This window comes from Sylvia atricapilla, chromosome 5 (assembly GCF_009819655.1).
Source record: "Sylvia atricapilla isolate bSylAtr1 chromosome 5, bSylAtr1.pri, whole genome shotgun sequence".
Classification (NCBI taxonomy): domain Eukaryota; kingdom Metazoa; phylum Chordata; class Aves; order Passeriformes; family Sylviidae; genus Sylvia; species Sylvia atricapilla.
Window position 1 is genome coordinate 46,100,793 of NC_089144.1, and position 27,510 is coordinate 46,128,302.

General features: G+C 36.1%; 1 protein-coding gene across 2 annotated transcripts in view; it reads right to left on the minus strand.

Moving 5' to 3' along the window:
* Positions 1 to 27,510, minus strand: part of ANKS1B (ankyrin repeat and sterile alpha motif domain containing 1B) — a 413,515-nt gene that overhangs the window by 259,406 nt on the left and 126,599 nt on the right. For both annotated transcript variants that reach the window (XM_066319365.1, XM_066319364.1), the window contains exons 11-12: positions 13,318 to 13,454; positions 85 to 265 (exon numbers count right to left, since the gene is read on the minus strand). In XM_066319365.1, the coding sequence (XP_066175462.1) occupies positions 85 to 265; positions 13,318 to 13,454 (318 nt within the window). The remainder of the gene's footprint in view (positions 1 to 84; positions 266 to 13,317; positions 13,455 to 27,510) is intronic.

Consider the following 27,510-nt stretch of genomic DNA (forward strand, 5'->3'; position numbering starts at 1 on the left):
TCAACAACAATTCCAACTTAAACCCAAAGACCTAAAGTTTTATAAAGCTTTATTGACAGACAAAGTAAACTTTCTTTTCAATACCTGGAAGTTCTTTCTCTTCAAGACTGTATTCCAGAGATCCAAAGGAATAATTAGCTGGACTGATCACAGGAGTAGAAATAAAACTTGCACAGCCAATGGATGGGTTGATTTCAAAATAATTGTGGCTATGATTCATTCGGTGAAATTCCAGAGAAGATACTATGGATGTACGTTGCTTTGGCTACAAGAAAAATAGAAGTTTGGCATGAAAAATATAGACTTTTTCTATAGTTTTAATCACTTGACATTTAATAAATTTATCTTTCTCTGTTTTTAATATTTTTATTTGGCTCAAAGGCTGTAGTAGTAAAAAATCATTCCATATGACAAGCTGTGATGTGTAGAGATAATTTCCTTCTAAAATCTGGATTAATCTTTATTAGAAAAAAATCATGTCTTCATTCTAATCAATTTAATTCAACATAAAATAGGCCTTTACAGCCTTGCATATAGTAATTTCAATCATCTTTTTATAAGAAAGGGAGCTCTTCACCAGCTGCATTGCTGGGTACATCTTGCAAAACAATTGGAGTGCTGATGCCTGTATAATGAAGTTTACTAAATAATACAAAGTGCCCATCACTCAAAAGCCACCCTCTGCTGTTTATTACATTTATGAATATGCCTCAAATATTCAAAGACTGAAATGTCTGTAAGTTTAAGGGAAAAGTGTCAGCTTGAAAAATATACATGAAAATCAAACTTTCTGTGTGAGTTTTCATAGAACGGTTAAAAAACTTGGCACTACTTTACTTCAACTATTTACTTTCAAAGCAAACCTCTGAGCAGACCCCACTTAGTGGTTAGCTTTGGATTGCAGAGCAGTTTTAGAGCACGAGAAACTAATTTCTTTTGGATTTATACCATCAGGTGTAGAAATTAAATCTATATAATGTGTTCATCAGGTCAGCAACAACTTTTTTACGACATGGACTTGTTCCCATTTCCCTGCATTACTTACTAGTGCCTGCATAACCTTAGTGCTCAATATCACGGCTTATATGCCACAGACCACTGCTGGTTTGCAATGCCATGCTAAATAGACTGTTGCAGCACTCATTGGGTTCCATACCCAAAATACCCTAACCCCACGATGCTCCTTGCTGCTTCAAGACAAATGACCTGAAACATTAAGCATCTCCAAAACAGAGGAGGCCCTGCATCCACATTTAGAGCTGTCTGTATATTTATTTCACAGTAGAGAAAAACATCTCAGGAAATTCTGTCTTGGAAAACCAAACCTGGACAAAAACAGAAAAAAAGAGAGTAAAAGATGCTTCATCTCTTCTTGTCCTAGCATGGCAGGCTTAACGTGTCAGAATATTTGTAAGGGTCAAGAACTTGTTCCTTATTAGTGTCAAGACCTATTTATTACATTTGAGAGCAGTAAGATTTTCCTTGGACCACAAAGGTATTCACCGTCCCTTACTTAGAACTACCTGTTGAAATACAGTCTATCCCAGTGGAGTAATTTTCAAATGTTTTTGGTCTATTTAATCTTTAGGTTACAAGTCCTGCAATGCTCATGTTATAAATACTGAAACCAGGCTGTTTTCACTAAAAATTCACCCTTTCTATTGGAATGTCAGACAGCAAAACTCAATAGAATTAGGTCTAAATAATGTCGATTATTTCTTGAAGTTGTGTTAGGCACTATGTAAATTAACTGTGTCATGTTAAAACTGACAAAAAGGGAAATTTGGCCAATCATCTGGAAGTAATCTATGGTCTTTTGAGTGGAATTACTTTCTTTAATAATTAAAACCAGTTTCTGCTTTGAAAGCCTGACTCATAGGTCTAGTAATTTCATAGGGGAGTTCAGTGAACAGGACAGACACCAACATTAAACAGTATGATTGGAAGTCATTGTTTGGGATCTGAGCCAAAATAACTCTCAGATCAAAAGCATTCATCTGTATTAATTAAATGTAAATGGCATACTTTTGCTAGACAACATATTCATGAATGACCTAATTCTAAAACTGAAAAAGATCTCTGGTCATTTATTATGTTTCCGGCCCTTTCTCAAGCGATGCTGTCTGCAAGTTTGCAGGACTTGAACTCCTGTGTTGAAAAGGGGACACTTCTCTTAACATGAGGTGTGGTATCTCTGATTATTTTTAAACTGAGACAGTTCCTGCCTAAATGGGCAGCTGGAATGGTCAGGCTTTGTCTCCCAAAGCAGCTCCAAAGGCAACTGTCCTGGCCTTTGTCTAGTCAGGCCGCCAGCCACTGTTTTGTCTGTGTGCCCCTTCCTTAGAGGCAGAACAGCAGCATCTGATACACCATTTGTCCTTTCACTATCTTATTTTGGACTTGGGCATTATTATTACTGATTCAGAGAAACATATCTCATTTTAATATGTCTTTCAAATCTAAGATTTCTGCAGACAACCTCTCTCAGCCTCTAGTACTCCACAACATTACACTGCTGCTATATTTTTTGGAGTTAACAAGATACATCTAGCAACATGTGCCAATAATTTTTCTACATAATTAGTCAGGAATCCAGCATCTAAGCCTTTGTAGCTAACTAAGAAACTAGAGGACCTAAAGGAATGTTTTACACTTTTGCTGTGTCCTGTAAAATGTTATGCTGTTAAAGTATACTAGTTGTTCATTAATATATGCAATGAGCTACTCAGAAAATCAGTTTGTGCTGAGTATATCTCTGCCTTTATTTCTCTAAAGCACTATTTGCAGAAAAAAAAAAATCCCAGTAGAAATGAATTTTTTTTTTCTAAAATTAGGATTAGATTCCATTCCCAATTTGGTAAACTAAATTTCCAGCATCCTAGGTATTTAAGCTCCCAGAGCAGTCATTTCAGATCTAGTCAACAAAATCAAGATTTAGTCAATACCGTCAAGAGTCCAGAGAACATTTCACCTCACCTCAGTCCCCTTGGTATTGATTCCCTTGCCTTAATGCAGATATCTACCATCTGGCCTACAGCTGCCATTCAGAAGGGTGCAGGTCCACCCTATATATGCCCTGTACAAAACGTGACAGTCTCCATGTGCATTTTAAAGACACCTCTATAGCACCTCAAATGGCATTAGATTCCTACTTTTAGATGACTGAATTGAATCCTGCATCTGTCCTAAGCATGATGGGAGATTAGGTTGAACCTAACCTGCTTGAACCTGACAAAGCTACTGTTTGACTATATTTACCAAGAACTTTTGAGATACTTTCCGAAAAATTGTATTATTTACTATATTGAACACCATAACTCAGTTGGGTCAAGATTTCAATAGTTGTGAAACACAAAACTCTGTCGCAGAAATAATGCTTCTTTCATTCCTAAAAACCAGCTTTGTCATTACATGCCTTCCTTGTACTACTTCAAAGGTCTAGACATGCTTAGATAACCCTTGTGAAATTCTGGCATACTTATGGCTTCACTTCACCCCAATAAGCATTTTTCCTTAAATAGATTTTTATTCCTTACATTTGTGTGTTGTACTTGTTATGTGTAAATCTCTGTAATGACTTATATTTACTTTTAAGGCATTTCTTCACAAATATTATTTCAATTGTCATAATACCAACCTAGAAAACCCCATACTATCCTAAAATAGCATATCAAATCAGGCTAATGAATAAATCTTTTCAATGCGTAAGCAAAAAGTATATCAGCACAAATCTTTAAAGATACTGCCATAATAAAATTTAAATAACTTTTAAATCAGATCTAATAAAAATATATTCATGTTCAGCCTGTAGTGAACATATATCAATGAAAGATGCCCCCCTGAAGCTGCAAAAACAGAAAAAGCATCAAAATACACATATTGAATTGCTTTTCTGTTAAAAAAACAAGTACGGACTTAATGCCTCCATTAATGGAATTTGCATCCAAATTTGGTAATGCTACCATAACTGCTATGTAACACTATGAGTAGGTAAGAGATCATTCAAGTATTTCTTACAACATTTAGCAGAGGCAGTAAGGCAAAACTCCTTTCTCAATTTAACACCAAAACATTTCTTCAGCTTTGAAATATACTCTGCAATACAAGCTTCTCACTTCACGTTCTTTTACTTTTGGGATTTTTGTACATAGCACTATCATAGTCTTAAAAAAATTAATTCTCCCAACACTCTGTACTATGGCAGAGCTAGTTGCCCCATTTTACAGATGCTGAACAAGGGTATGGAGCTTTCCCAAGGGATAGATGTGTGGTTTGTCAAAACACTGAGAACCAATGACCCTAAGGAAATTATGCATTTGGCAAAGCCTGCCGAATTTCAGCTGCCCTTTATAATGTAGAAACTGTTTTCACTTACAGTATATCAAGCAGAATATGCATGATAGAAGAAAGAGTTGCACCTAAGTTCTCAAATTCTAGTTAGCACATTAAATACAGACTTACAAAGAAAGCAAGAGGCTGCAGCCCCTTCCCCCAGGCTCATCTCACATATATAAATAACACTGTGTGAGTGTACTTATGTGGTGACTTAAATCCCTCATTTTGATACCTGCCCAGATGATTAAATTCTTTCAATTCTCTGATCAACTCACTCCTACTTCAGAATTTTTTCTTTCTCCAGCTTCCCTCCTTCTAAAATCTCGTTCTATTGCTATACATTCATTTTCCCTTTCATAGAATCATAGAATGGTTTGAGTCGAAAGGGACCTTTAAATTAGATCCAAACCCCCTGCAACAATCTGGGACATCTTCAACTAGACCAGGTTGCTGAGAGTTCCATCCAATCTGACTTTGAACACTTCCAGGGACTGGGCATCCACAACTTCTCTGGGTATCTCTCTTTTGTTTTCTCCTATCTATTGTCACATTCCTTGCAAAGCTACTTATGTTACTCTAAATAAACCTTCACAGTATCCAGCTGATTCCAGTTCTATTCGGTGTTCCAAAATTTGCTCTTCTGCTTTCTCAAGGTCTCTCTAATTCCCTAATGGTCCCATCTCACACTGACTTAACAGTCACTGCATTCCTCTCATTGTCCTTCTATACATTTAATTTTAACCTCTGTCCTCCCTTTTAAATAGAAATTTCACATCACTTTTACGGTTTCTGGCTTTTGCCTCTACATTCCAGCATGCCATCTCTGTTTCTATCTTTGTCTTCTTTGCTCATTTACACTTACATAAAAGCCCAAAACATATAAAATCTTCTCAGTAAAATATAGCTTGTGTCCGGCTTTGTTTTTTCCTGTTTCCTGTTTGATTTGCAGAAATCATCAGTTCTGATACATTCCCATCAGTCAACTCTGCTGTGGAAGAATTACTTGATTTATAGGATCTGAGCTAAAGTGATCAAGTAGCCTTGAAATTGCAAAAACTGGAGATTATGATGCATCTGGGTTGGATTCATCTATGTCACCCAGAAGTGCAAAACTACGCTGAATTATTACTAGACTACCGAATCAATTATTCTGTCAAGCCTCAAAACACTACATTGAACAAGCTGAAGACACATTTTCTTTTTAATATGGTAATATAATTTTTTTTTCCACAAAACTTTGGTATATTATGACAACAATTAAAAATAAAATATAGGCAGTTTCAGCACCCATTTTGACATTCTTGATTTTACTTATCAACATTTTAATTAAGTTTAAGAGCAGAAAGAAGAAAATACACAGAGTCTGGCACCTAATATATCCCTAGCAGCTGCAACAGGGAGCTTGCAGGACCATAAGACTTAAAAAAGAAAAGGGGGGGGGGAAGCTTTCATGCTTTCACTGTTTTTTAGCTGTAGATCCTTTATGATACTAAAAGCATAATGCATTCTAAAACTAAATTCATTTTTAATGACTTCATAGTGTCAAAGTCTTAGCAATTTTTATTTGATTGATTATTATTTTAGAGAAAGACACTACTTGCATCCTGCATGAGCAGCAAGTGCATACTACTTAAATCTCACGGTCCCTCAGAATATTTGGACCATTCCCCTGTCAGTGAAATGCTCAGCAATGACACGACTCAGCTCTTTTGTGTAGCCTGTGGTCAGGAAGCTGTGCTGTGTGACTGGGTACCATGCAAATACAGTGCTTTCTGCTCTCCTCTGTGCACCTTATCCTGGCTCTGCCTTAGAAGCTCTCCCTGGAGTATGTAATTAAAGGTCAGAGGGTTGCTGCCCCTTCTGCCCATGGTCTTATCTCAGATGACAAATCACACAGGAAATAAATAAAGGAAAAAGCTGATCTCTCTCCAGTTTCTATTTTCCTTGCCTTCTACTTTTATTTTAGTTGCAACCATATTGCAGCTGTGGGTTCTAAAGAGCAGCAATCCTGAATGCCAAAAATTGCAACACCTTTGGAGCAGTTTTTCTCCTCAATGGATGTGACCAGATTTTGAAGATACACAGTTATACCTATCCTGGGAAAACACTGCTTGAAATGAGATCCAAATAGCAAGTGATAAATTTGATAAATAAGAGGAATGTCTCATTCCTCAGCTATAAAAAAATTTCCTACCCTTCAAAGATTAAAATAATGTTATTTTCACTGAAACAGTTGGAAAATGGATGCAAGACCATTTTCTTCAAAAAAGCTTGGTTTCCAGCTGCTAGTAACATCCCCCTTTTCACCTCAGATTATGAAAATTGCTTCTATCATTATATTTTTATACCATACATTTTGAAGGGCCAAAGTGATGGTTCTTTTTTCTAAGATGCATGCTACAGACATCATGCAAGTGTGAAAATGTGCATTATCAGATGACGATAACGGGTTACTGAGTAACAAAGGTGCTCAAACCCCCCCTATACCACAGAAAATGCTAAAAATATAATGTAAGAACCCCATCAAGACACAATTAGCAAGGCTTTAGTCTTTCAAATTCTGAGTGTTACTGTTTCCAAGCATTGTGTGTACTAGGGCAGGGCAACTGGCATAGATTTGTTAACACCCCTACAATTAAAATTCATTAGATGTCAGAGAAGGGTCTTCAAAGCAGAATTATCTACCAGGAATGGTCCTTGGTACATTCAAATCATAAATTAGGCCTGACAATGGATATGTTTGGAGAACAAAAATTGTACACTACCCAAATTATACCTGGGACTGTGTCTATAATTCAACAGTGCAGATAACAACTTTGCAGAGCTAAAGTTCATTTTACTGGCATAGATGTGCCTTTCAGTATCTAACTACCTTGAAAAACAGTATTTCATCTGTCTGTTACAAGTCCATAGAAAATATGTTCTATATTTCTGTATGATTTGTGTTTATATTGAATCAGGAATCACAACCTAGAGAATCTCTCCAGGTAAGTAACCAACTTGAACCAAGAAAGACATATGCATGTACATGTGATATTCTAAAAACGCTCTTCACAATAGAGTGTTATTCTGCTTTTATTTACACTTGTGTTTTAGTATCATGTTGAACTGCAATTAAATGCATTAACACACACTTTGCTGTTTTCATTAGTACAGTGTACTGGGTAGATGTGTTTATGTTTTCCTTTTAGATATAATCAAAATTTATATATAGAATTATGTTTTATAGTTCCTTGTCAAAGGAGATATCTTACAATGCATCTCTTTAATAATATTTTGTTTAATGTTGTTATTAAGTAGTCACAGAGTATCCATTATGCTCTAAGAAATTTTTTTTTCAAATATTCTCCTCTGGAGCTGTTACACATCTTCTGCCCATAAATGCTGTGGCGAAACAGGTGGCTGTGGGGGGTGTGTGCTGTGGGGGTAGAGGACTGTGTAGGAATCAGTCCTGTGAGACAATTCCAACCATAACCTTTTTTTTTGTACTCAGTATTCCAGAATAAAATAATTTCATAATGTCTGTCCTATTTTCAGTCATGCATAGATGAATTGCTAACCACATCTTAATGGCATTGACAGTATACCTCTTACTCTGCTTTGCTCCCTTTTTTTAAGGGCTATTTAGGAGCTTTATTTTTTACTCCACATCATTAAAATGAGAAGACATCAAACTGTGTACAGTAGATTTGTATAGACATTCCCTGTCACAGAGACAATAATCTGAAATATATTTACATGCCTAGAATCAAGGTCACTGACTGCTGACAACCACCTTAATACGCCTGCAGTACTAACAGATACACACAACCTTGGAAACACTATGACCTGCAGGGAAAATCTCCAGACCAGGCACACAAAGGATGAGCACTAAATCTACCCATGTGTGGACTGTAGAATACATTTTTTTAGAGAGTTTGGGGAATGCTCAGCACCTTCCAGAACTTCATAAAAGCATGTATACAGGAGTATATATCTTTTACCATGGATATGATGGGTTTGATTCCCCATAAAATCATAACTCTCAGTAAAGCTGGGGTTTTTTTTAAGTTTTATTTCCTCTTGTGCTAAGCATGGACACGGCACAAAGTTCAGCAACAAAACACAGCATGAAAAGAAGTGCATCTGAACAGGAAACAGCATGTGCCAGCGCAGTCTTTCTTCACAGTGATTTTCCTGGTTATTCCCTGCCTGGCTGAGCATGTTGTAAATGGAGCTAAGCACAGAAAGTAGCTCATAGGAGAAAGAAAGTCCTTGCACTGCCGCTGTCCTATGATCTCATTCAGAGAGTTAGAGAGAATTTATTGCATAACAGTGTTCTCCAGCTCTCTTTTTTGTGGTAAAATGTAACAAAACAGATTTTTTGTGTGTGTATTGCAAAACAAGTTCAGCAGATGCAACACAGAGTCTCATGATGTTGTGCACTGGTGCAACTTCCAGCAGGGATTTCACTAAACTGGCAGATACAGGGACATGCCAACTCAAGCCAACTGTGACAAGACAGTGCATTTCATTTGTGAACAACTAAGGAAACCACAGCATGGTGCTATCATAGGGGAGGAACCAGGCAGAAATAATTTCATTGTTTCAACATGGGGAAATAGTGACACTAATCCACTTGAAAATCCTGTTTATGGAACCACTAGTTCTGAATTTTATTTTTTTTTTCTGGAACTGTGCTTTTCCAGAGTTTCCTCCAAGACGATTTTTGTTTTATTTTTTTGTGTTCAAAGCAATTCCTGCACCAAACTGCAAAAAGAATGATAAATAATTTCACTGAATGCAAATTATTATCACCTTTTAAGTCAGCTAGGAGCACAGCTCTGGAGCACGCATCTCCTACAGATGGTCTGTCCATTCACATCCAGGCTGACACAGGGAGTGGAATGTCATGGTCCCTGTCTTTCCCTATGCCTAGATGAACCACATATACACAGGTTTGACAGGCACATTGCACATGCAAAAACAGTCGTACACCTGGTAGCCCAAACAAGTGAGATAAGTCTGTCAGAGGCTACACGTGTCCTGCAGGATTCTGTTAGAACTTGCAGAAAAAGGAGACCATTTCTTTTGCTTGCTAATGTTTAAACTAGTAGCTGCTATTATATTCATAGATGTCTTAGTCAGATGAATGAGGAGCCATAGATTGAATTGCAACTTTGTTTACAGAGGTTAAAAAAGATAAATGGGAAAAAGAATTATGATTCCTCTAAACACAGCACATCGATACTGATAAGAAAAAAGATATTATGATGAATAGAATTATTGCAGATCTTGACAATAAAACCAGAAAGAACAAGATTATGAAATTTCATCATGTCAGAAACACTGAAATTCTTTGTTCCTTTGTCCTCCTACCAGAAACCCTCTTAATAGCATTGAAACAATACTTTTAGGAAATTGGGTTATTCACATAAAGGAGGAAAAATACTAGTTCATGATAGATAAAATCAAAGTTGCTTTTAAATCATCCATGTTTGGACATCAAAAGCTGTATCTACAGCAAGCCATTTAAAACATATCTTAATAGGATAAGAAGTCAACATGCAGATGCTGGACTACGTTTAATAAATAAATTTAAAGGTGAGAAGTCAGAATTTAATTTTATGAGAATTTGCCCAAGACCCACAATTAAAAACACTGGCAAAAGAAAAAATATCATGGGAAAAAGGTGCTATTTTTCCCTCTATGGATATAGTTTAGTTTTTCAGATGGAACTGAACAAATAAATAAGGAGAAGCTTACTAAATTGAGTAGCTAATACAAAAAAATACATGAAGCACCACAAGCAGTTTAGCTTTGTTAAGGCTCCATCCAGACTGCGAGCTACAGGAACTGTGATAGAAAAAGCTGAATTTTACAGTCACTTTTTAAAATTACAGTCTGATAATGTAAGTTATATTTTACTCTAAGTATTAATGTAACTAAGTCAAAACTTGAAGGAGACATCTACTTGTTCTCCTACCCCATCTTATCTTATATCCCATTTGCTGTGAGTATGCACAGTGGCATATGTCCTTAATTTGAAAGGGTATTGCTTTCTCAAAATCTCCATTAACTAGCAATTCAAGAGTTAAAAACTTACTAAGTCTTATATGGACAATCAGAAAAAAAATGATCAAGCAATTCCAGACCTGAGCTTAATTCTGTTTACTTCTTTTCTGCATATGTGCAATTTTTCAAATTTTTTTTTTTTTTTCAGAGACGGAACACAGGAAAATTTGAAAATAAGAAACTTATTTGCAAAATACTTGATCAGAGTTACAAGCCATAGCTAAGGTGCACAGACAAAAGAGCGCACAGATCCTTCAGGACTGAAGGTAATAGAGGTAGGTGGCATTGTGGCACTGAACTGAATGCTCAAACTCAAGTAGGGATAATCATTTCACCAGGTGTGATCCATTCCAGTGTGTAATCACCCTTTCTGTGAAGAAATTCCCCTTTATGTCTAAACTCTCCCTGATGCACCTTAAGATTTTGTCCTCTCATCCTGGTTCAAAGAAAACACAGTGTTTCTGCTCGCTGTTGGTAAACCATTACATGTACAACACTACAGGAAAGATAAGTAAGGCTATAAATTAAAGTAACAATATGTGTTGAAAGGCCAGACTTCCCTGGCAGCTCCATCCAAGCTGCCAAAGCTTGCCTCATGCAAAGCTGGCTGCTGAAGGGTTTCCCATTCCGCCTTTGCTGGCACTTTCCCATGCATCCAGCATGGGAAGACATGAAAAAAAGGAAAGAAGTGACAGCTGTTTTGGACATCTATAACCCTGGTTTAGATCTCTTAGAAATCAATTAATTTTGCAAGAAAAATGCAAAGTGACCCTGGCAGCCAACAGAAAATTAATTATTTTGCATACATTGTGTAACAGTATTCATTAGTTTTACATGAATGGTGAGAGGTCAGTCAGGAATAGAATCCCATTGTGCTACCCTTCAAAGGGTACCCTTGCCATGTAATTGAACAGAATAAAAGAATTAAATATGCAGGCAGAATGAACACTAATGGTTAGCAAACAGTACATTGAAAATATCTAAACTCTTTTCTAAATTCGTCTAAATTCTTGAGTTGAGGTCTTAGGGGAAGGTAATTAGATAAAAAACAAAAACAAACCCAAGAATACTGGGGGATGTGCATAAAACACATGAAAAAAGAAGTAGTATAATGGGATCTGAATGCTGCAGCATATCCAATTTGTTGTATATTAGCACATACACTTACAACATACATTATGCCTGTCTACTGCTGTTTTCTGTACAGGGAGCATGCCATGTGTAGGGCCACGTGAGAGACGTTTTAGGAAATGTGGTAAAGTTATGACCATATATATCACAGAGCTAGGTTTTGTTCTGCAGAACGACGAGAATACTGTGAGTCACTAAGCGGAATAATTTAAATTTGAAAATAGCTCCCCAGAATCTGCTGAATCCATTCAGAGTTAACTAGCAGGAGAACATCATCATGAAGTGTTCTGGGTCCATCTGTTGGCAACATCATGATGGAAACAGCTTTTAAAATGCTATTTTCAATAAGCTATCACACAACAGCTTGTTTCAACAATATTTCATTACCTTTCTGTTTGTTTGCCGCCTACTATAAAAACAGCTTGGAGGGAAGGAGGCATTTCAGTACTATAGACTGATGTAGGGTGGGAGGGACAGAGACACTACAGAAACAGGCAAAATGAGAAACAACTATAAAAAGAAAAAATAGACAAAACTGTAATTTTAGACCCTCTCTATCTAGATTTAAACCAGCATGTGGAACTTGAACTATGGTGGTGTCAGAAGGGGATGGTCTGCACCAGCCTGTCAATCGAATTATTTTCAGTGACAGCGTCACCATAGGAAGCCAATGGCCCCTAGACAGAAATGCCAAGTGCACCTAGTAGCCACCTTTATTCTGCAAGACCTTCTGAACTCTGTGCTCCAGTGAGAACTGAAAGGAGGATGTGCTCCATGCTCCAACACTGTGACACAGTCACTTGTGTGGTACCTAAACAACCTGGCCTATACAACTCCTAGGAAAATATCTTGTGTCCATCAGCTTACTCCTCAAGTAAAACAAATGCCGGTGACATACTGATGTACAAAGCCTGCATCCAATAGCATCAGAGTGATGCTGAGCAATAAAGAACAATAAGATGCTGAGATCAGCTCAGCAATAAAGAACAGATGGCTGCACTTGACCCAAAATTAGTAGGAGATGAAGTTCTTTTGGTTCACACTAAAAAAGTTTCACAATTAGTCAATTCAGCATGCAGTTGTCCGAGGTAGCTTTGGTACATCAAAACCACGGCTTTTTAAACAAGGAGATAGACCATCCCAAACTTTCTTCTGACTTATCCCATGATCCCATGATTCTAAAATAAACTACTCCATGCTGATTAACTTTATATTACTGATTCAAATTTCAACATGTATTTACATTAAAGTTTTGATTTTAAAGAGATGCCCTCCTAAAAGAATTATATAGAGCACTCAAGTTTTACAGTATTTTGTTTCCCAAACAGTATTAGAAATACGGACAGTTAGGAAGGATGGAAGTTCATAAGCAATACTATATGGGAAAGTAAAAAAAAAAGTAAAATATAACTTCATGCAAATGGAGATGCAGAAAGAAGAGAGTAAACCTGAAAAAGTAATATGGAAATAATATTGATAAATTCAGAACATAGCCTTGAAAGACAACTAAAAGTATGCAACAATACCAAATATTGCATAAGGACTTCACTCACTATTAGTGCTATAAGAAATATGTACAGATATCTCTCTGTACATTTGGGCTCATTCATAAAATATTTTATCTTCTTCTGCTACTAAGATTGATTCTTAAGAAGACAAAGTATTTTGTGTTCTGTTTATGTCTTTGACCTACTCATATGCACAAAGCCATAACATCCTCTTAGAATACGTGCATCTTAGCCTGCTATTAAAAGGAGAAATGCAACAAATAAGAGGATGCTTATGGTGAGCACCTACCTGAGGACGTATGACTTTCACAATGTTTTTAAGTGCAGTATCTGGAGATGGAGGAGAGCAGTCAGGTGTTGGGCCTGTAGAGCTGTTTCTATGGTTACCAGATCCTGGTGCAGTAACTGCTACCTGAGGTGCATTATCTGTGAATAAAAATAACATCTATGTGAAATTACAACTACTTCATATATTTTAAAATAAAAAAAGAACTTTTAAAACAGAAGGTTATTCAGAAAACTATTTAAAATTACAAAACCTAATATAATTTAAATATATTTGTTAAGGACTATATTGCATATCTACACTTATTTTTTCAGCCCATACATTCATTCTATGTTAAGGCAAGATACAGTATTCTCTCAGTACCTAAACAAAATTAGGTGGAAACCAAGCATGAATATTTTACTTTCATTACCTTGAATTACTGACTGTGAATCCAAATATCACTGTAACAGGGGTGACTTGAAAGGAGATTTATAATGCAACCTCTAGCTCATCCTGGAAAATTCTAACACATATGACCAAGCTCTACATGTTATACAAACACATAGTAACATGCTAATGCCCATTATTGACAACTTTCCTTAACATTGTGACCAGCATAACTGACCAGCAAGGACTAATTGCATGAAAATATGCTCAGTTTCTCAGGTAAAATTTGCATCCTTCATAGAGCTCTGCACTGTGGTAGCTTCCTTTCTAGCAGTACCTCAGCTGGCTTAAAAATACCTCCACACCTGCATGTACCTGGGAAACTGCTCTTTGGATGTATTTTGCTCTTACCTCTTTACGGCACTGTGAAGGACCATTAAAGGGACTTAAAATACCATTCTTACCTTCTCTAAACATTCTTAATGATGTTTGATTAGTGTAAAGTTAGTGAAAATCAGATCAGAGGAGAGAGAGGGCTATGAAATAGCTTCTCTGCTGTGAGAGTACCCAGTCACTGGAACAACTTAGCAGAAGGCAAAAAACTTATTACTTCAGGCCTTCAGAATTTTTTCAGTCAAGAAACGCTTTAGTTCAGATTCTGGGGAAAGTGCCATTTCCTGTGCATGATTATGGTGGTTATTACAGCGTCTGTGAATTTACTGAGCATCTTTTCTTTGTGACTTACAAAGATGTGCTCTATGCTCCTAAATGTGGTGTTATATCTGAAGCTCTGCAGCAATTATGTCAAATTTCATGTCTATGGGCTTCAACTGACAGCCTGCAGGATTCACAGAAGAAAGCAAGTTTATTTGTGACTGTGGTAGTTCTCCAATATGTGCTTCCACTCTGTGGACAAATCCACCAGAAAAACCCAAACATCAATAAACAAAAGCAGCTCTCTTAAGCTAGAGAACTTTTGCCTGACCAACTTCTACAGGTACACATGAGTTCCTCCCTTTGCACAAGTCACAAAGGCCTCTGTGAAAGCCATGACAGAAGCTTCTCTCTCCCAGTCCTACTAACCTGAAAGAATTCTTGGAAGGGTAACAGAGATGTTGAAAGAAAGGAAATACCCAGTTACATTAACAGAAATAATACAGGATAAAGGGGAATAGTTTCACAAATATAAACTTGATGGCCTTTCCAACTTACAGATACTTTCACAGCATGAGTGATTCTAGGATATCTGCAGGATGCTTCCTTCAGAAAACATAACTGGATTAGGTTTCTAATAAAAGTTTCTAATCAAATATAAACTGACAATTTATTCTTCTAAAACAAGTATCAGGCTGGAATGTTTCAACAATACTGATACAGCACTTAATGAAAGTATAAACAAAAATTCAGATGGCAGATTGGCAGACATCCAAAATGGACACATCCTGTAGATAATCCCAGGTGTTACCTGACAGAGTGAACCCTCCCTGCTATGGAAACAGAAAAGTTCAACTTTTTAAAAAATATCTCATCAATATTGCCCGTCCCAATGGTGTGCCCTCTTAGCATCTTCCTGGATCTTCAGAAGCGTGCATAGAAAGCTTGGATCAGAAGTAATTTATTTCATAAAGTAATAAATGTGTGTTAATACAATGTATCAAAACAACTTATACACAGCCTTAGATAGGATCTGAAAATGAGTTCTCACAATAACATAACTGACATGGAAGAATTTTGATAGCATTTCAGAAAGTCTTAAATCTCTCATATTCTTTCCTGCCTGACCTGGTGTCTAACTTTAAAATGTTGTACACATGCACCATGTAAATGAATATCCTGTGATTTGAAAGCCCAGCTCATCAAAGGAGGGATAGAAAATTGACAAGAAGAGAAGTCTCTGAAGTCTTGCCATACTCTGAAAATCTCATAGTGAGGACAAAGGCTAGATATGAGTAACACCTTAGGGGAGCTGAAAGTCTCAGCCTCTTTTGCTCCAGACTATGAAATAGCATCTTCTTTCTCTCTATAGACAGATAGAAAATCATCCCCTTACTGAGGAATCAGAGAGCTGCTCTAAGAGATCTTTGCTCTCTGTTTGGAGAGACACCAAATAAGGGACTATACACCACTGTCAAGAAATGTGGGAATACAGGCACCATATATAGGAAAATAAAAAATAAATTCTAGAGCGAGAAATGCTCCACATGAATCCGGCTAAGTGCATTTAGCGCACTTATTTACTCAGTGGTGTGAGAAACAAACAGAATGATTGTCTCTGACAAACAGCTAAAGCTATAAAGAACACAAACTCCTCCATACTTCAGCAGTCCCTGCCTTTCTGTCACTATTCCCCTGTGAGCCTGTGTGGCTGTGGTTAGCACAACTGCCCATGAGCTACTTAGCACATGAAAGCCTTGCAAGTGAAATCAGGCAGTCTTGTAGATGCAGAAGCATCACAAGGATGGATCACTCAAAGGACACACCATAAGAAATGCAGATTGGTGTCGATGGTAACAAATGCAGTTGTCTGTCCACCAGTTTATTCTGTTTCAAAGCCTTGTCGATAGTGACCTTTGCTCAGTTTAACCACACTTCAAATATGCAGAAGAGGAGTTAAGTTATATGAGCAAGGTTTTGGTCTTTGCATAGGAAAGTTTACTTTGTTCACTAGTAGCTCACTGAAGGCCAGGTTTTGCCCCTTCATACACTCACATGAGTGGCATTGAACTAACTGGGAATGACATTCCTGGAAGGAAAATTAACTGGAAGGCATACAGGAGGGGAAGCAGGGCTGTTACATGACCCACTAGCCAGAGCTGAGAAAAAATTCTCCAGCTACAATTGGTGTGAATACAACCATAACCAATTCAGCAACATACACATTATGCAGCAATCTCAGAAAAGAGTAGATACAGTCTTTCTTTGCAAGCAAAATTAAGACGCAATACAAAAAAACCCAAAAAACCCCAAAAAAAACAAAACAAAAAAAAAAAAACCCACAAAAAAAACCCCAACATGTTTAGAGTCTAAAAACAAAACTTTGCAAAAAAGAAGCTATACATTTTTTTTTTTTTAAAATAGTCCAGAAAAAACATCCAATAGCTCAGTATTCACCCTTTTTTCTCAAGGGGCTAAGTGCCTGACAAGTAATGGTTTCTTGTAAACAATTTCTTCATTGTGGACAGCTGTTTATTTTCACAGTAGGATGCTCCCGTTAGGCAAGCGATAATGATTTACTATGTGGGTCTGCTCCATCAGAGAGAGAACACCATCAAATTAGTTCCTGCAAGCAATTTGTGGGACCTGTCTGTTTATATATACAGTACTTACAGTTTCATTAAGAGTATCTTTGAATATATTTTCTTTGGAATTAAATTATATAATAATCACGTTTTAATTTTCCCTGGTTACAAAACTACAGCATTTTTTTCCCCTTCAGATAACTATAAAGGCAACAGCTCAAGTTTCACAAGAACATTAAATGGCAAATAGAACTTGGAAACCTAAGAAATTACCAAATTTACCAAGGAAATATTAGCTCTCATCCTGAATTTCAGATAGGTGCTAGAGATGAGGCTAACAGGGAAGTATTTACAACTGTCATTCTCTTCTAGTTTCTGGCTCATCTTGCAATAATCTAGATGTTTCTGTGTAAGTCAGATAACATCAGGCTCCAGGGATCATCTAGCAGCTAAAAACTAATGAACTGCAGCATGCTCAAACAATATTTATTCCTTCCTTCCTCCACCACACATGAGAAGTTATCACAAGGTCTATGTAATTGGAGCTTATTCTGATTTTTGAAAAAGCCTACTGAGGACTTGAAATTCTCCTTTTTCTTTATTGCAGGGCAAAAGAAATAGAATAGAACAAGGAAAATATACGAATATGGTCTTTTTGTATATTATAGCAGCAAACTAAGCTGTTACTCTAGGGCTGTCTTCTAAGATGTCAGACAAAAACATAAAAATGTGAACTGTTTAACTGAGATGATAAAAAAAAAGCCATACATAGGGAATTTTGTCTTTTCCTGTGTTGTGTGACATCAGTAGCTGGTTTTATTATGTCTTTTTTCTCAGGGCGCACTGCACAAGAAAACGTCCTCATGATGATAATAGACCATAACACTAGAGTTCAACAAGCACTTCATCAACATTTTCACCCCACTATCTATGGGAGGACAAACCACTCGCTTAAACTTTTCTAAGAGATAGTTTATTCTCATAATGTACTCAAAGAAAAGGCTCTGTATGTACACAATGCCACAATATTAACTATCTGGCAACACTAAGTACACCAACCAGAACACTAAGTGCATCCAAGCAAGCAAAGTATCAAAAGCCAGACACAGCCCATATTCCAAAAATATAGTTATAATTAGATTTCACCTCAGAAATAAATCTTTAAAATGGAACACACAGTTAATCTAGTTTTCTGCTTTCAGTGCAGAAACATGCTAGCATCCTTAACAAAATTTACAGTTACATCTGTATTAGCTATTAAATCAGTTATTTCTACAACTTAGTCTAATGGCAATGGATCAGCAGATCAAAAGCAGTTAATTTGCACAACACTCCATTTAGAATATATGTGGGTTTGAACTTTTAGCACTATTTAACAACTTATTTATTCTTCCAAACACCCCCACCATACACGCTCACAACTTCCAGCTTCCAGAAGGACCCTGTGCTTTTGGTGCCTACTTGAAATGGAGCTTCAGATCCAGAAGGAATCTGGTTTATGTGCTCCAAAGCTGGCCTGTGACTGAAGAAATGAACAGCAACTGCAAATGACAATTTATTTCATATTCACATCCAGTGCTCTGAGGCACAATGAAAATGTATACTCCACCTATTTTATTTCCATATTCCAACTATTTGTGGAGTCAATTAAATACTATATTTTCAGATTTACAATTTTTTATAAAAATGGAAGAAATATGTATTTCACTTCAGAGGTATGGACCAGTAATAACCTAGAAGTAGATTACACTACATATCTAATGCTATGTTTTAATACATATACTAAATTCTAAAACATCCAAAAAGACAATACTAGGCATGAACAAAATACTTAAAGCTCAAAGCCTAATCATTATGACCTTGTAGAAATTTATACCACAAACTCAGGGTTTGAATAGGTTTGTTCATTGCAAATCTGGGAAAGAAAAAAGACAAGGGTGGAAAATTAATGTGCCTGAACATATATACACATAAATATACAGAGATACACCTGCACACATAAATGGACAACAAATCCAAAGGCACCCTATTATTAATAGATTGCTCAAGCCCTGCTCAGTGTGGACTATTTCATCCAATGCTTCAAACTACTTGAAGTTAGGTCAAAATCATGCATCTACTTTGGACACCACAGCATCAGAGATAATTCAAAAATGCGGATAAAGGTCCAGATAGTTCAGTGCCATCTGGGCTCAAAATGTTTTTAGTGTGGTAACAAGACAGACATAAGTTTGATCAATTTTAGCAGACTCAGTTTGCTAGAACATTAGAAAATTCTTATCTAGTCTGGCAATTTCTAGGGGTTTGCATCTGTCTTTAGAAACAAAAGTTGGAATGCCTTTGTCTATACATGTCCTCTTAACATCAAATATGTTACATGAAGGCAAAAAGCTCTTAAAAAAACATGGCAATGCTAATCATCTGTCCTGGACAGAAATCTGTCATAATCACAATAGAAATCTTGGAAGGGTAAAAATAAGAAAATGTTATGGAAATTGTACTGTTTCTGGAGGATCAGTCTCCAGTGACTGACCTTACATATATCTCGTTGTGGAGAACAGAGGCACCAAAATGGCTAATCTAACTGACTGGTTAAGAAATTAACACATAATGTAGGTCCCATCATGTGTAGTACCATTAGGAACAGATTTTAATGTTCTTCGGTAATGGTGAAGTGGTCATCTAATCCTTTTAAAACTTTCATAACTGGAATGAAAAAAGAATTGCTGCTTATAATCCCACTGGAGTGATAGATAAACCAGCAATTTCTGATTCCTTGATAATCAAAGATGGATGCTTTATCAGGGATATGCTGATACCCTCATGATGAGGAGACCAAGAAACTTGCCTGATTCTGCTAAAGGGAATCTTTGAGCTGGTTCTGCAAAGCAAGAGAGAGACACAGGCAGACATGAAGAGTCGTCTAAATCAAATTCTGCATGGTAAAGAGAATTTTGGCTCAGTGATGCCCTGAATCTTGTAGAGGGCTCATTAACAGCCCTTTCTAAGGCAGAACAAGAAGAATCAACCCATTATTCTAAACCAAACCCACAGACTTCAGTAAAAATATGTGTGTTTGTATGAGGACAGCACTTGGGCTCAGTCCATTCACTGAGGATCACTCTTGGCTGCTGGATTCCAACAAGAGCAGATTTACAAGGCAGAAGCCCAAGCCATCAAGTAGGAAAAAACTAGCATAGACCCAAACTGAGCAGAGCAGATAACAAAACTGCAGGAACCACACTGATTTTATTCACACATGCCACGCATAAGACTTTTTGGACAGCATGTGTGATAAAAATGTGTTGTCCTCTGTAAGTGGGGGACCCATTGCAAAGATTAACAGCAATGGTGTATTTTATTATGCAGTTCATAGAGAAATCCTGAAAAAAATTAGATAATCTCCTATTTTGTTAGATAGATAACAAAAACATTCATATTACAGAGTAGCCTCAAACAGGACTAAGTAATTTTCCATAGCATAGGATTCAGCTTTAAAATTGTTTTAACTTGACTAAATACCCACAGCAAATCTTCTTTCCTACATGACTATTCAATATGGAATAAATTTATAAACTACAAATAAGGACAATCATGTATTTCAAGATTTCAAGGAACAAACACTATCAGAGACATTTCGAAAGAACAGACAGAATAGTGAATAACACGATCAGTAAGTAGCTACACTGGATGCGTAGGGAGAATGGTTGGACTCAACTGTTTGAATTTGCTCTTTTGAATTTGCTTGGTTCTCACACACTTAAGCCTGAATAACAATTGTTCTGAGTAGAATTGTAAATATATATCTGCAACTGTCTTGTTGAAAGCACTCAAAGATGTAACTGGCCTAGGCTTGGATGTTGCAGCTATTTCAGGATTGTATTTGGGATTAATTACCAGTGAAGTGCATTCCAGCGGCAGCAGGGGGTCTGTTTAGTTGTTTCTGCATCATTCAAGAGAGTTGGGTATGACTATTATCAAGTTTTTATTTCCTCTAATCACCCACCTGCACAAATAGACTTTGGAACTGCTTCAAGCTTGCATAACCCTTGTAATACCAGGCAACTGTCTGGAAAAAACATCTCTCATTAAGTACTAATGAGAGATGATGGGTGATTTCCACCATTTCCTGAGTAACCTTTTGAGACTGTCTCTGCAAGCTGCTGATGTCTAATTGAGCATACTACAGGGTTGCCATCTACCTTTTTTTTTGTGTGTGTGTAATTGCTTTTTTTGTTGGCTTTTCCATATTTAAAAGGTTTGCAGTTAAATTATTGCACATGTCTATGACAGATATTTCATAGATTTCTCTATTTGCACTGTTTCAGCATATAGGCACCATATTTCTGGGAGTTCAGTGAAAAGCATAGGGTATAGTTGCAGGTGCCAAAATATTTTTGGTTATCTTAGTCATTACCGGAAAACTGGAATGCCTAATAGTCTTGTAGAAAAATACCCCTGAAAAGAATGATAGATATTGGGAACTTCTGTGCTTATTTTTAAATTTTTAAAATTTTAAATTTAACTTATCAGTGAGAGGTCACTGAATGTGATCATATACATGCCTTAGTATTTCATAAGGCTTCTCCTATAAACTAAAGAAAATACCTGAAGTGTGCTGTGCAGAAAAAATACTCTACTATTACAAAGGCAACAGATGATTACTGAATTAGATTATATGGTCAGATTATTTCAGAAAATATACCACAAAAGATGGTGAGAGTAAATGCTCTCAAATAATTTAAATAATGCCAGTGATAGCTATATACCCCAGGGATGAAGCTCAGTTAATAATTTAAGCAGTCTTGAAGATAAACCTCCCAATATACAAATATCTAAAGCTGCAGTGAAAATCAATTAATGGAAAAAATTATTTTTTCATGAGCTTCAGTTCTCCTAACTATAAATTAATTAATAAAGCTCTTTATCAGAACACTGAAGTCAAAGGGCTAACCAAAATATTTTAAAAGCAACAGAAATGTTTTAAAATGTTTCACAATCCAGTTATTCTTAGTTGAAGTATCTAAATTACCAAGCAGCTTCAGAGAAATCTAGAAAGCTCAACTCTCACCCTGTAAATTAACATTTTTGTATTTAATATATATTTACATGGAAAGAAGTATCTTGTTAATATGTATTGCATACTGTTCCAGTGTAACAGTTATATTCATTAGGCCTAAAGAACTTGTCCAGCAGACAGAATACACTACTAATACACAGTCAGAATTTAGGGATTCTTTATGGGCTTTACTGTTCAATTTGAAAGCAATACCAAAGCATCTGTACCAGAGTGGACCAGTTATAACTGACCCATGTGTTGCTCTGATAGTGTCCAAATGACTTGAGAAAGATAAAGCAAATACTGTGGATCATTTTGGAATAACACAATCCAGTTTCCAACCATCAACAGCTAAATTTTGGCACCACAGCATTAAAGTTTCTAGTAACTCAAAATCCCCAAAAAACTTGATTGCATTTTTTAATTTCCAAATTTTCCATTTTACAATTAATGCACCAAAACATTTTTGCCATATTTTATATATTTAATTTATACATCTTTTTCATCTGAAAAAGACTAAAACTCCACCCTTTTTACTAATATTCCTGCAGTAATTTATCTTGCATCTCCTGCAATTCAAAAAAAATTACATATTATAAAAGTGTTATACATTTAGACATTATTAATCTTACCTTATTACTGACAAAGGATATACATAACTTCCCTGAGTGTTTAGAATCTTCTCAACATTTCAGCATATTTAATTTTGCAACTGTCACTGGTTTATCTTCTTATTTTGCTTTTAGGTTCTCTAAGATCCATATGCTAGCTTTGTAAATTTCTTTAAAATCCTCCCATTATATTTTCTCACTAATACAACCTACTACATTGATTATAGACACCACAGATATCTAGTTTTGAAAGACTCTTGGAATGTTTGACTTGCAGTTATCTACATAAAGGAATGATAAAATTAACACAAAACTTTGTATATATTGAAGAGGTATGCCATTTGTATTTGCTATTGACAGGAAATGAACAAATATCCATTTTTAGGCCATGCAACTTTGGTCTGTTTGTTTGATATAGACCCAAATCAGTATATTTAGACAAGAAGGAGTATTCCAGCATAGTGGAGCAGAAACAAAAAGGGATTGTAATTAAGTAAAACTATGGGGGGGGGGGGGGGGGGGGGGTTGCCAAGTTTTATGGAGAAAAACATGTCTTGAATTTTTTCACGTTTTTTTAACTTAACATTCTTAAAATATAAGAAACAAACACAAATTACACTGGAATACAAGTCAGAATTTAACTAAAAGACCCATACAAGTCCTGTAATTCTTACTGAAGGAACTCCTAACCACTTACAACTTCCTACTGCAAATGCCACTATTCCATTAGAACACATTTGCATTAAATTGATCAATAGCAAATTCTTCTTGCAGTTATAACAGATTAGATGAGAAAAACTCTGAAAGATAACTTACATAATTGATTAGAAATAAGGGGTTTTTTCAACATTTACTTACACAATGGTCACAGAAAGTTCTAATATTCTGCTATCTTTTCATTTTACCATAATGTAAGACGAATGCACATAAGAGTAATGCAAATGCTCCTGGATATAAATTCAGTGTCAATCCCACTGCTATGGGTAAGAAAATGGTTATAATTGTGCTGCACTATTTATCACGTATCTTCCATCATGGAGAGAATGATTTCTGAAAGTGAACTGCAGCTGGAGCTAGACTGGAAAGAGCATTCTTACTAACAGCTGGTTTTAATGTCACCATCCAGAACAGTTACTGTGGGATATGGGGCTGTGTTTGTTGGAGGTGTTATGATGATTGTTTATATGGTTATGTTTAGCAGAAAGCCCTGTGGCAGGGCATGGCAGCAGGCCGGGCGCTCAGAGGTTGGTTGGGGGGTGGGAGGCAGCTGTGGGGATAGAAGTGTGGGCAGCACGTGAGCGGGAAGCTGATTGGGTGGTGAGAAGTGTGGGCAGCACGTGAGCGGGAAGCTGATTGGGTGGTGAGAAGTGTGGGCAGCACGTGAGCGGGAAGCTGATTGGGTGGTGAGAAGTGTGGGCAGCACGTGAGCGGGAAGCTGATTGGGCGGTGAGATGGGTGGACAGCAGCACTGCAGCTGAGCAGTGAATGGGTGCCCTTCTGTTAAGTTTTGGTTATGTCCTGTGGAAACTAAAGGTATGTAAGAGAGATGTTTTCTACAATAAAGCCATTTCCTTCCCATGCACAAGGGAGTCTGTCTGTTCCCCACTGCTACAAGTTACAACTACATACAGTGATATACTGTATTACAGAAAGACTACATCCTGCTCTGGAGCCACAAAATATGAAAGAGTATTTTTGAAGACTTTCTGTTTTCTAATAAAAATAAAGCAGCTGGGTGTGAAAATATTCTTTCATATGGGTTCTTCCAAAACTGAGGTATTTTAATGCATAGCAGGAAAAAAATGGAAAAGACTCATTTGATATCCTGTTGCAGTAGTGAATTTATTCTATTATTAGCTACTATTAAATATATGCTGCATCTATATGTTTGTGGACTGGCAATAAAAGCCCTTTCCCACCCTATTTTGATATATAGCCAAATCCTACATCTCTTGCACACTTCAAGTTTTCTTTTGAGGTGGCATAAAAAGAAAATGGTATAAAAAGAACAAAAACCAAATCTCTGTAAAGTAAGAGAAAAAAACTTTTTGGCAGCAAGCTACGTGTTGCCATCAGGACTAGCAAATGAGAAAGGGAGACAGAAGCAGAGAAAATTAAAGTAAATGAGTGGTTTTTATTTAGCCTCAAATAGAACAGAAGGATTTTTTTTTAATGCTACACTCATTACCTTCACTAGGAAGCAACGTTTTTCTTTTTTTTTTTAAATAATTTATTACACGGAATAAAGCAAATAAATCTGTTCATTATGTACAAAATTGGTTTATTTTAGAAATTGTTAAATATTTTCACAAATATTTTGACTTTAAGAAAATTTAGCAAGCTATGCCAAAATTTCTGCTTTCTAAATATACCAAAGTTAATAGAGAAGTTTATTAAAAATGCATAAAACATATAATTCTCATTAAAAAGAGTACCCAGTGGAACACAAACATATTAAAGCTTAAATAGAATCTCTTAATTCTTTTCATGAAACTACAACATTTAAGTTTTTTTTTACTGGAAAAGTAAAGACAGTAGAAATAGGAGGTGGGGTTTTTTTAATAATAAAATCTAGTTTTTCAGATCTGATTCAGGCCAATGCTGAAATAAAATTATTAGTGTGGCTATTCAGTTGATTGTATAATATAAGCTAAAATTACACTCCAATTTTGACACATTCATTCTTCTAAAGACTGTCAGTCAGAAGAACTAGAAAAACTTTTTGTTTGGTGGTGAGTAGAAGGAAGAGTTACTGCATGGGGTATCTGGCATAGAGCTGGTATGCACACATGATGTACCCAGTATTGAACAGAATTCTCACGTTCTGTGATACAGATATAGTCACTCTTACTGTAGTCTGATACTTAGGGTTCTCGACTTGATCTTCCACATCCCTGACATGGGACATAGAAATAGAAGGGATTGCCAAAGTCATCAAATATAATGGCTAAATCAAAAGTAATCACATAACAAAAACTGTGCTACACATCTGCTAGCCATTTGCAGCAAGTCACAAACCATTCCCTAAAAAACTACGTTAAACTTGCAACCTTCAATACAAAAATATCAAAAAAGCTGAAAAAACAACACAAGAATCAGGGGATATCAGGAATATTAGTAATGCTGAGAATGTCTAGAATGCTAAGACATGTATATTGCAGTGTCTATCAATTAAACATTCAGAGCTGAGCAGCTTTATCATCTGAAATTGAGAGACTAAACAGTGGAGAAATTAATCTTCCACAAAAGACAGAGAGTTCTTTGTGCGATTCAACATATCTATACTGCATTTCCAGTGTTTCTGAATACCACTTTAGCTTTTTTACAGTACTTGAACTGCATTGCATTATAGACATAACTCAAGTGAAGCACTAGCTCTTCAGCACTGGATCTCTCAAACTATAGGACTCAATTTAATCTTCATGCAAAATAGCACAATATGTCTTAAATATAACAGGATAAAAAGTATAAGCTCAAGATAACTGGTTCTTCCCAGCATCTAAAATGGAGTAAGATTCAAACCAAAAAAGCTTTGTAGAAAATTCAGCATAAGGTTTGCAGAAAATTCACAGGTGCATCAGGAGATATTAACTGAATATTATAACATAATATAAACTAAATGCCTATTAAGATCTCTGTGCAGTGCTATACCGATTTTAATGTTTTATCCCTCTAGAATGTACCAGATGCATATAAACTGTAAACTGTACACAAATTATCAGTCAGATGAAGTTTTACTATTACTCCTAGTATTAGCAATTTGGTGAGTTTCACAGAAGTATTATTTCCAATTTATCTATTAAGTTACTGCCACTTATGAAAGGGACTATTATTTACATCTGCTCAATTATCAAAAAATCCATTCAGCACTCTGAGGTGTAGTATTACTTACTAGAATGGAATATATTCTATGTGGTCTATATATATTCTAGCCCTAACTCAAAAGTACTACAATGGATGTTGCAACTAATTTTCATTTAACAAAGTAAAACTCAAATCCTGCTAAATAATAGTTTCATGTGGGCTTTAAAATGTAAAACAGCCAAAAATAATTATGGTCCTTTGAATTATTGTTTTGATTTGAAAAAGAGTTTTTGTCTGACAGCATGCAGTCAAGTGTATAATGAGATCATTCTAGATGGTAATCACACCAGGGTGGATGAAACTGAGCGTTCGTTGGTCAGAATGCACACAGTTTGATGAGCACTCATTTGCGAAAAATTGCCAGAAACTCCTGTGAGGGCTGATTTTTCCAACTACATTTTAATGAATAATAATAAAACCCAATGAAACATTGGAAAATTTTTAACATATGTCGAGAAGCCTTTTTCTCTCAGTTTGTCCTTTGGAGAACGAAATTACTTTAATGTAAACATATTTACTGAAACATAGTGGATAGGCAGAGACGTGCACGTATTTTGATAATAAACTGATCCCATGGTATCAGCCATCCCCATGTGTTTTAACTTCAAATATGACAGAGTATTTTTGAGAGTAACATTTCATTATTCAGATGCTATCCAGGGGAGCATATGATGGGGAGCAATTATCTTAATTATATACTAAAAACCTTTTAGAGGGATGATAAGGTTTTAAAGAAAAGTACATTAGAGCTGCGTGTAAGAATTGACACAACTTGTGCAACCTCAAGTCAGTCTCCTGTGCATATGCATTCTGAAAAAGCCTTTATGATTATGCTGTTTCTCCACATGACCCCTGCTGCATCAAGGTTGTAAAAATACGGGGGAAATGGACAATGGAACAAACAAATTTATGGCACATTACTCCTGAAATGTGGCATAAGCAATATTATTATAAACTAAGAGATGCAAAATATTTTCCCTAAATATTAAACAGAAACTCACATGAAAATATTCAAAAGAAATGTTAGAGTTACTAAAGCCTGAAATTTTTAATC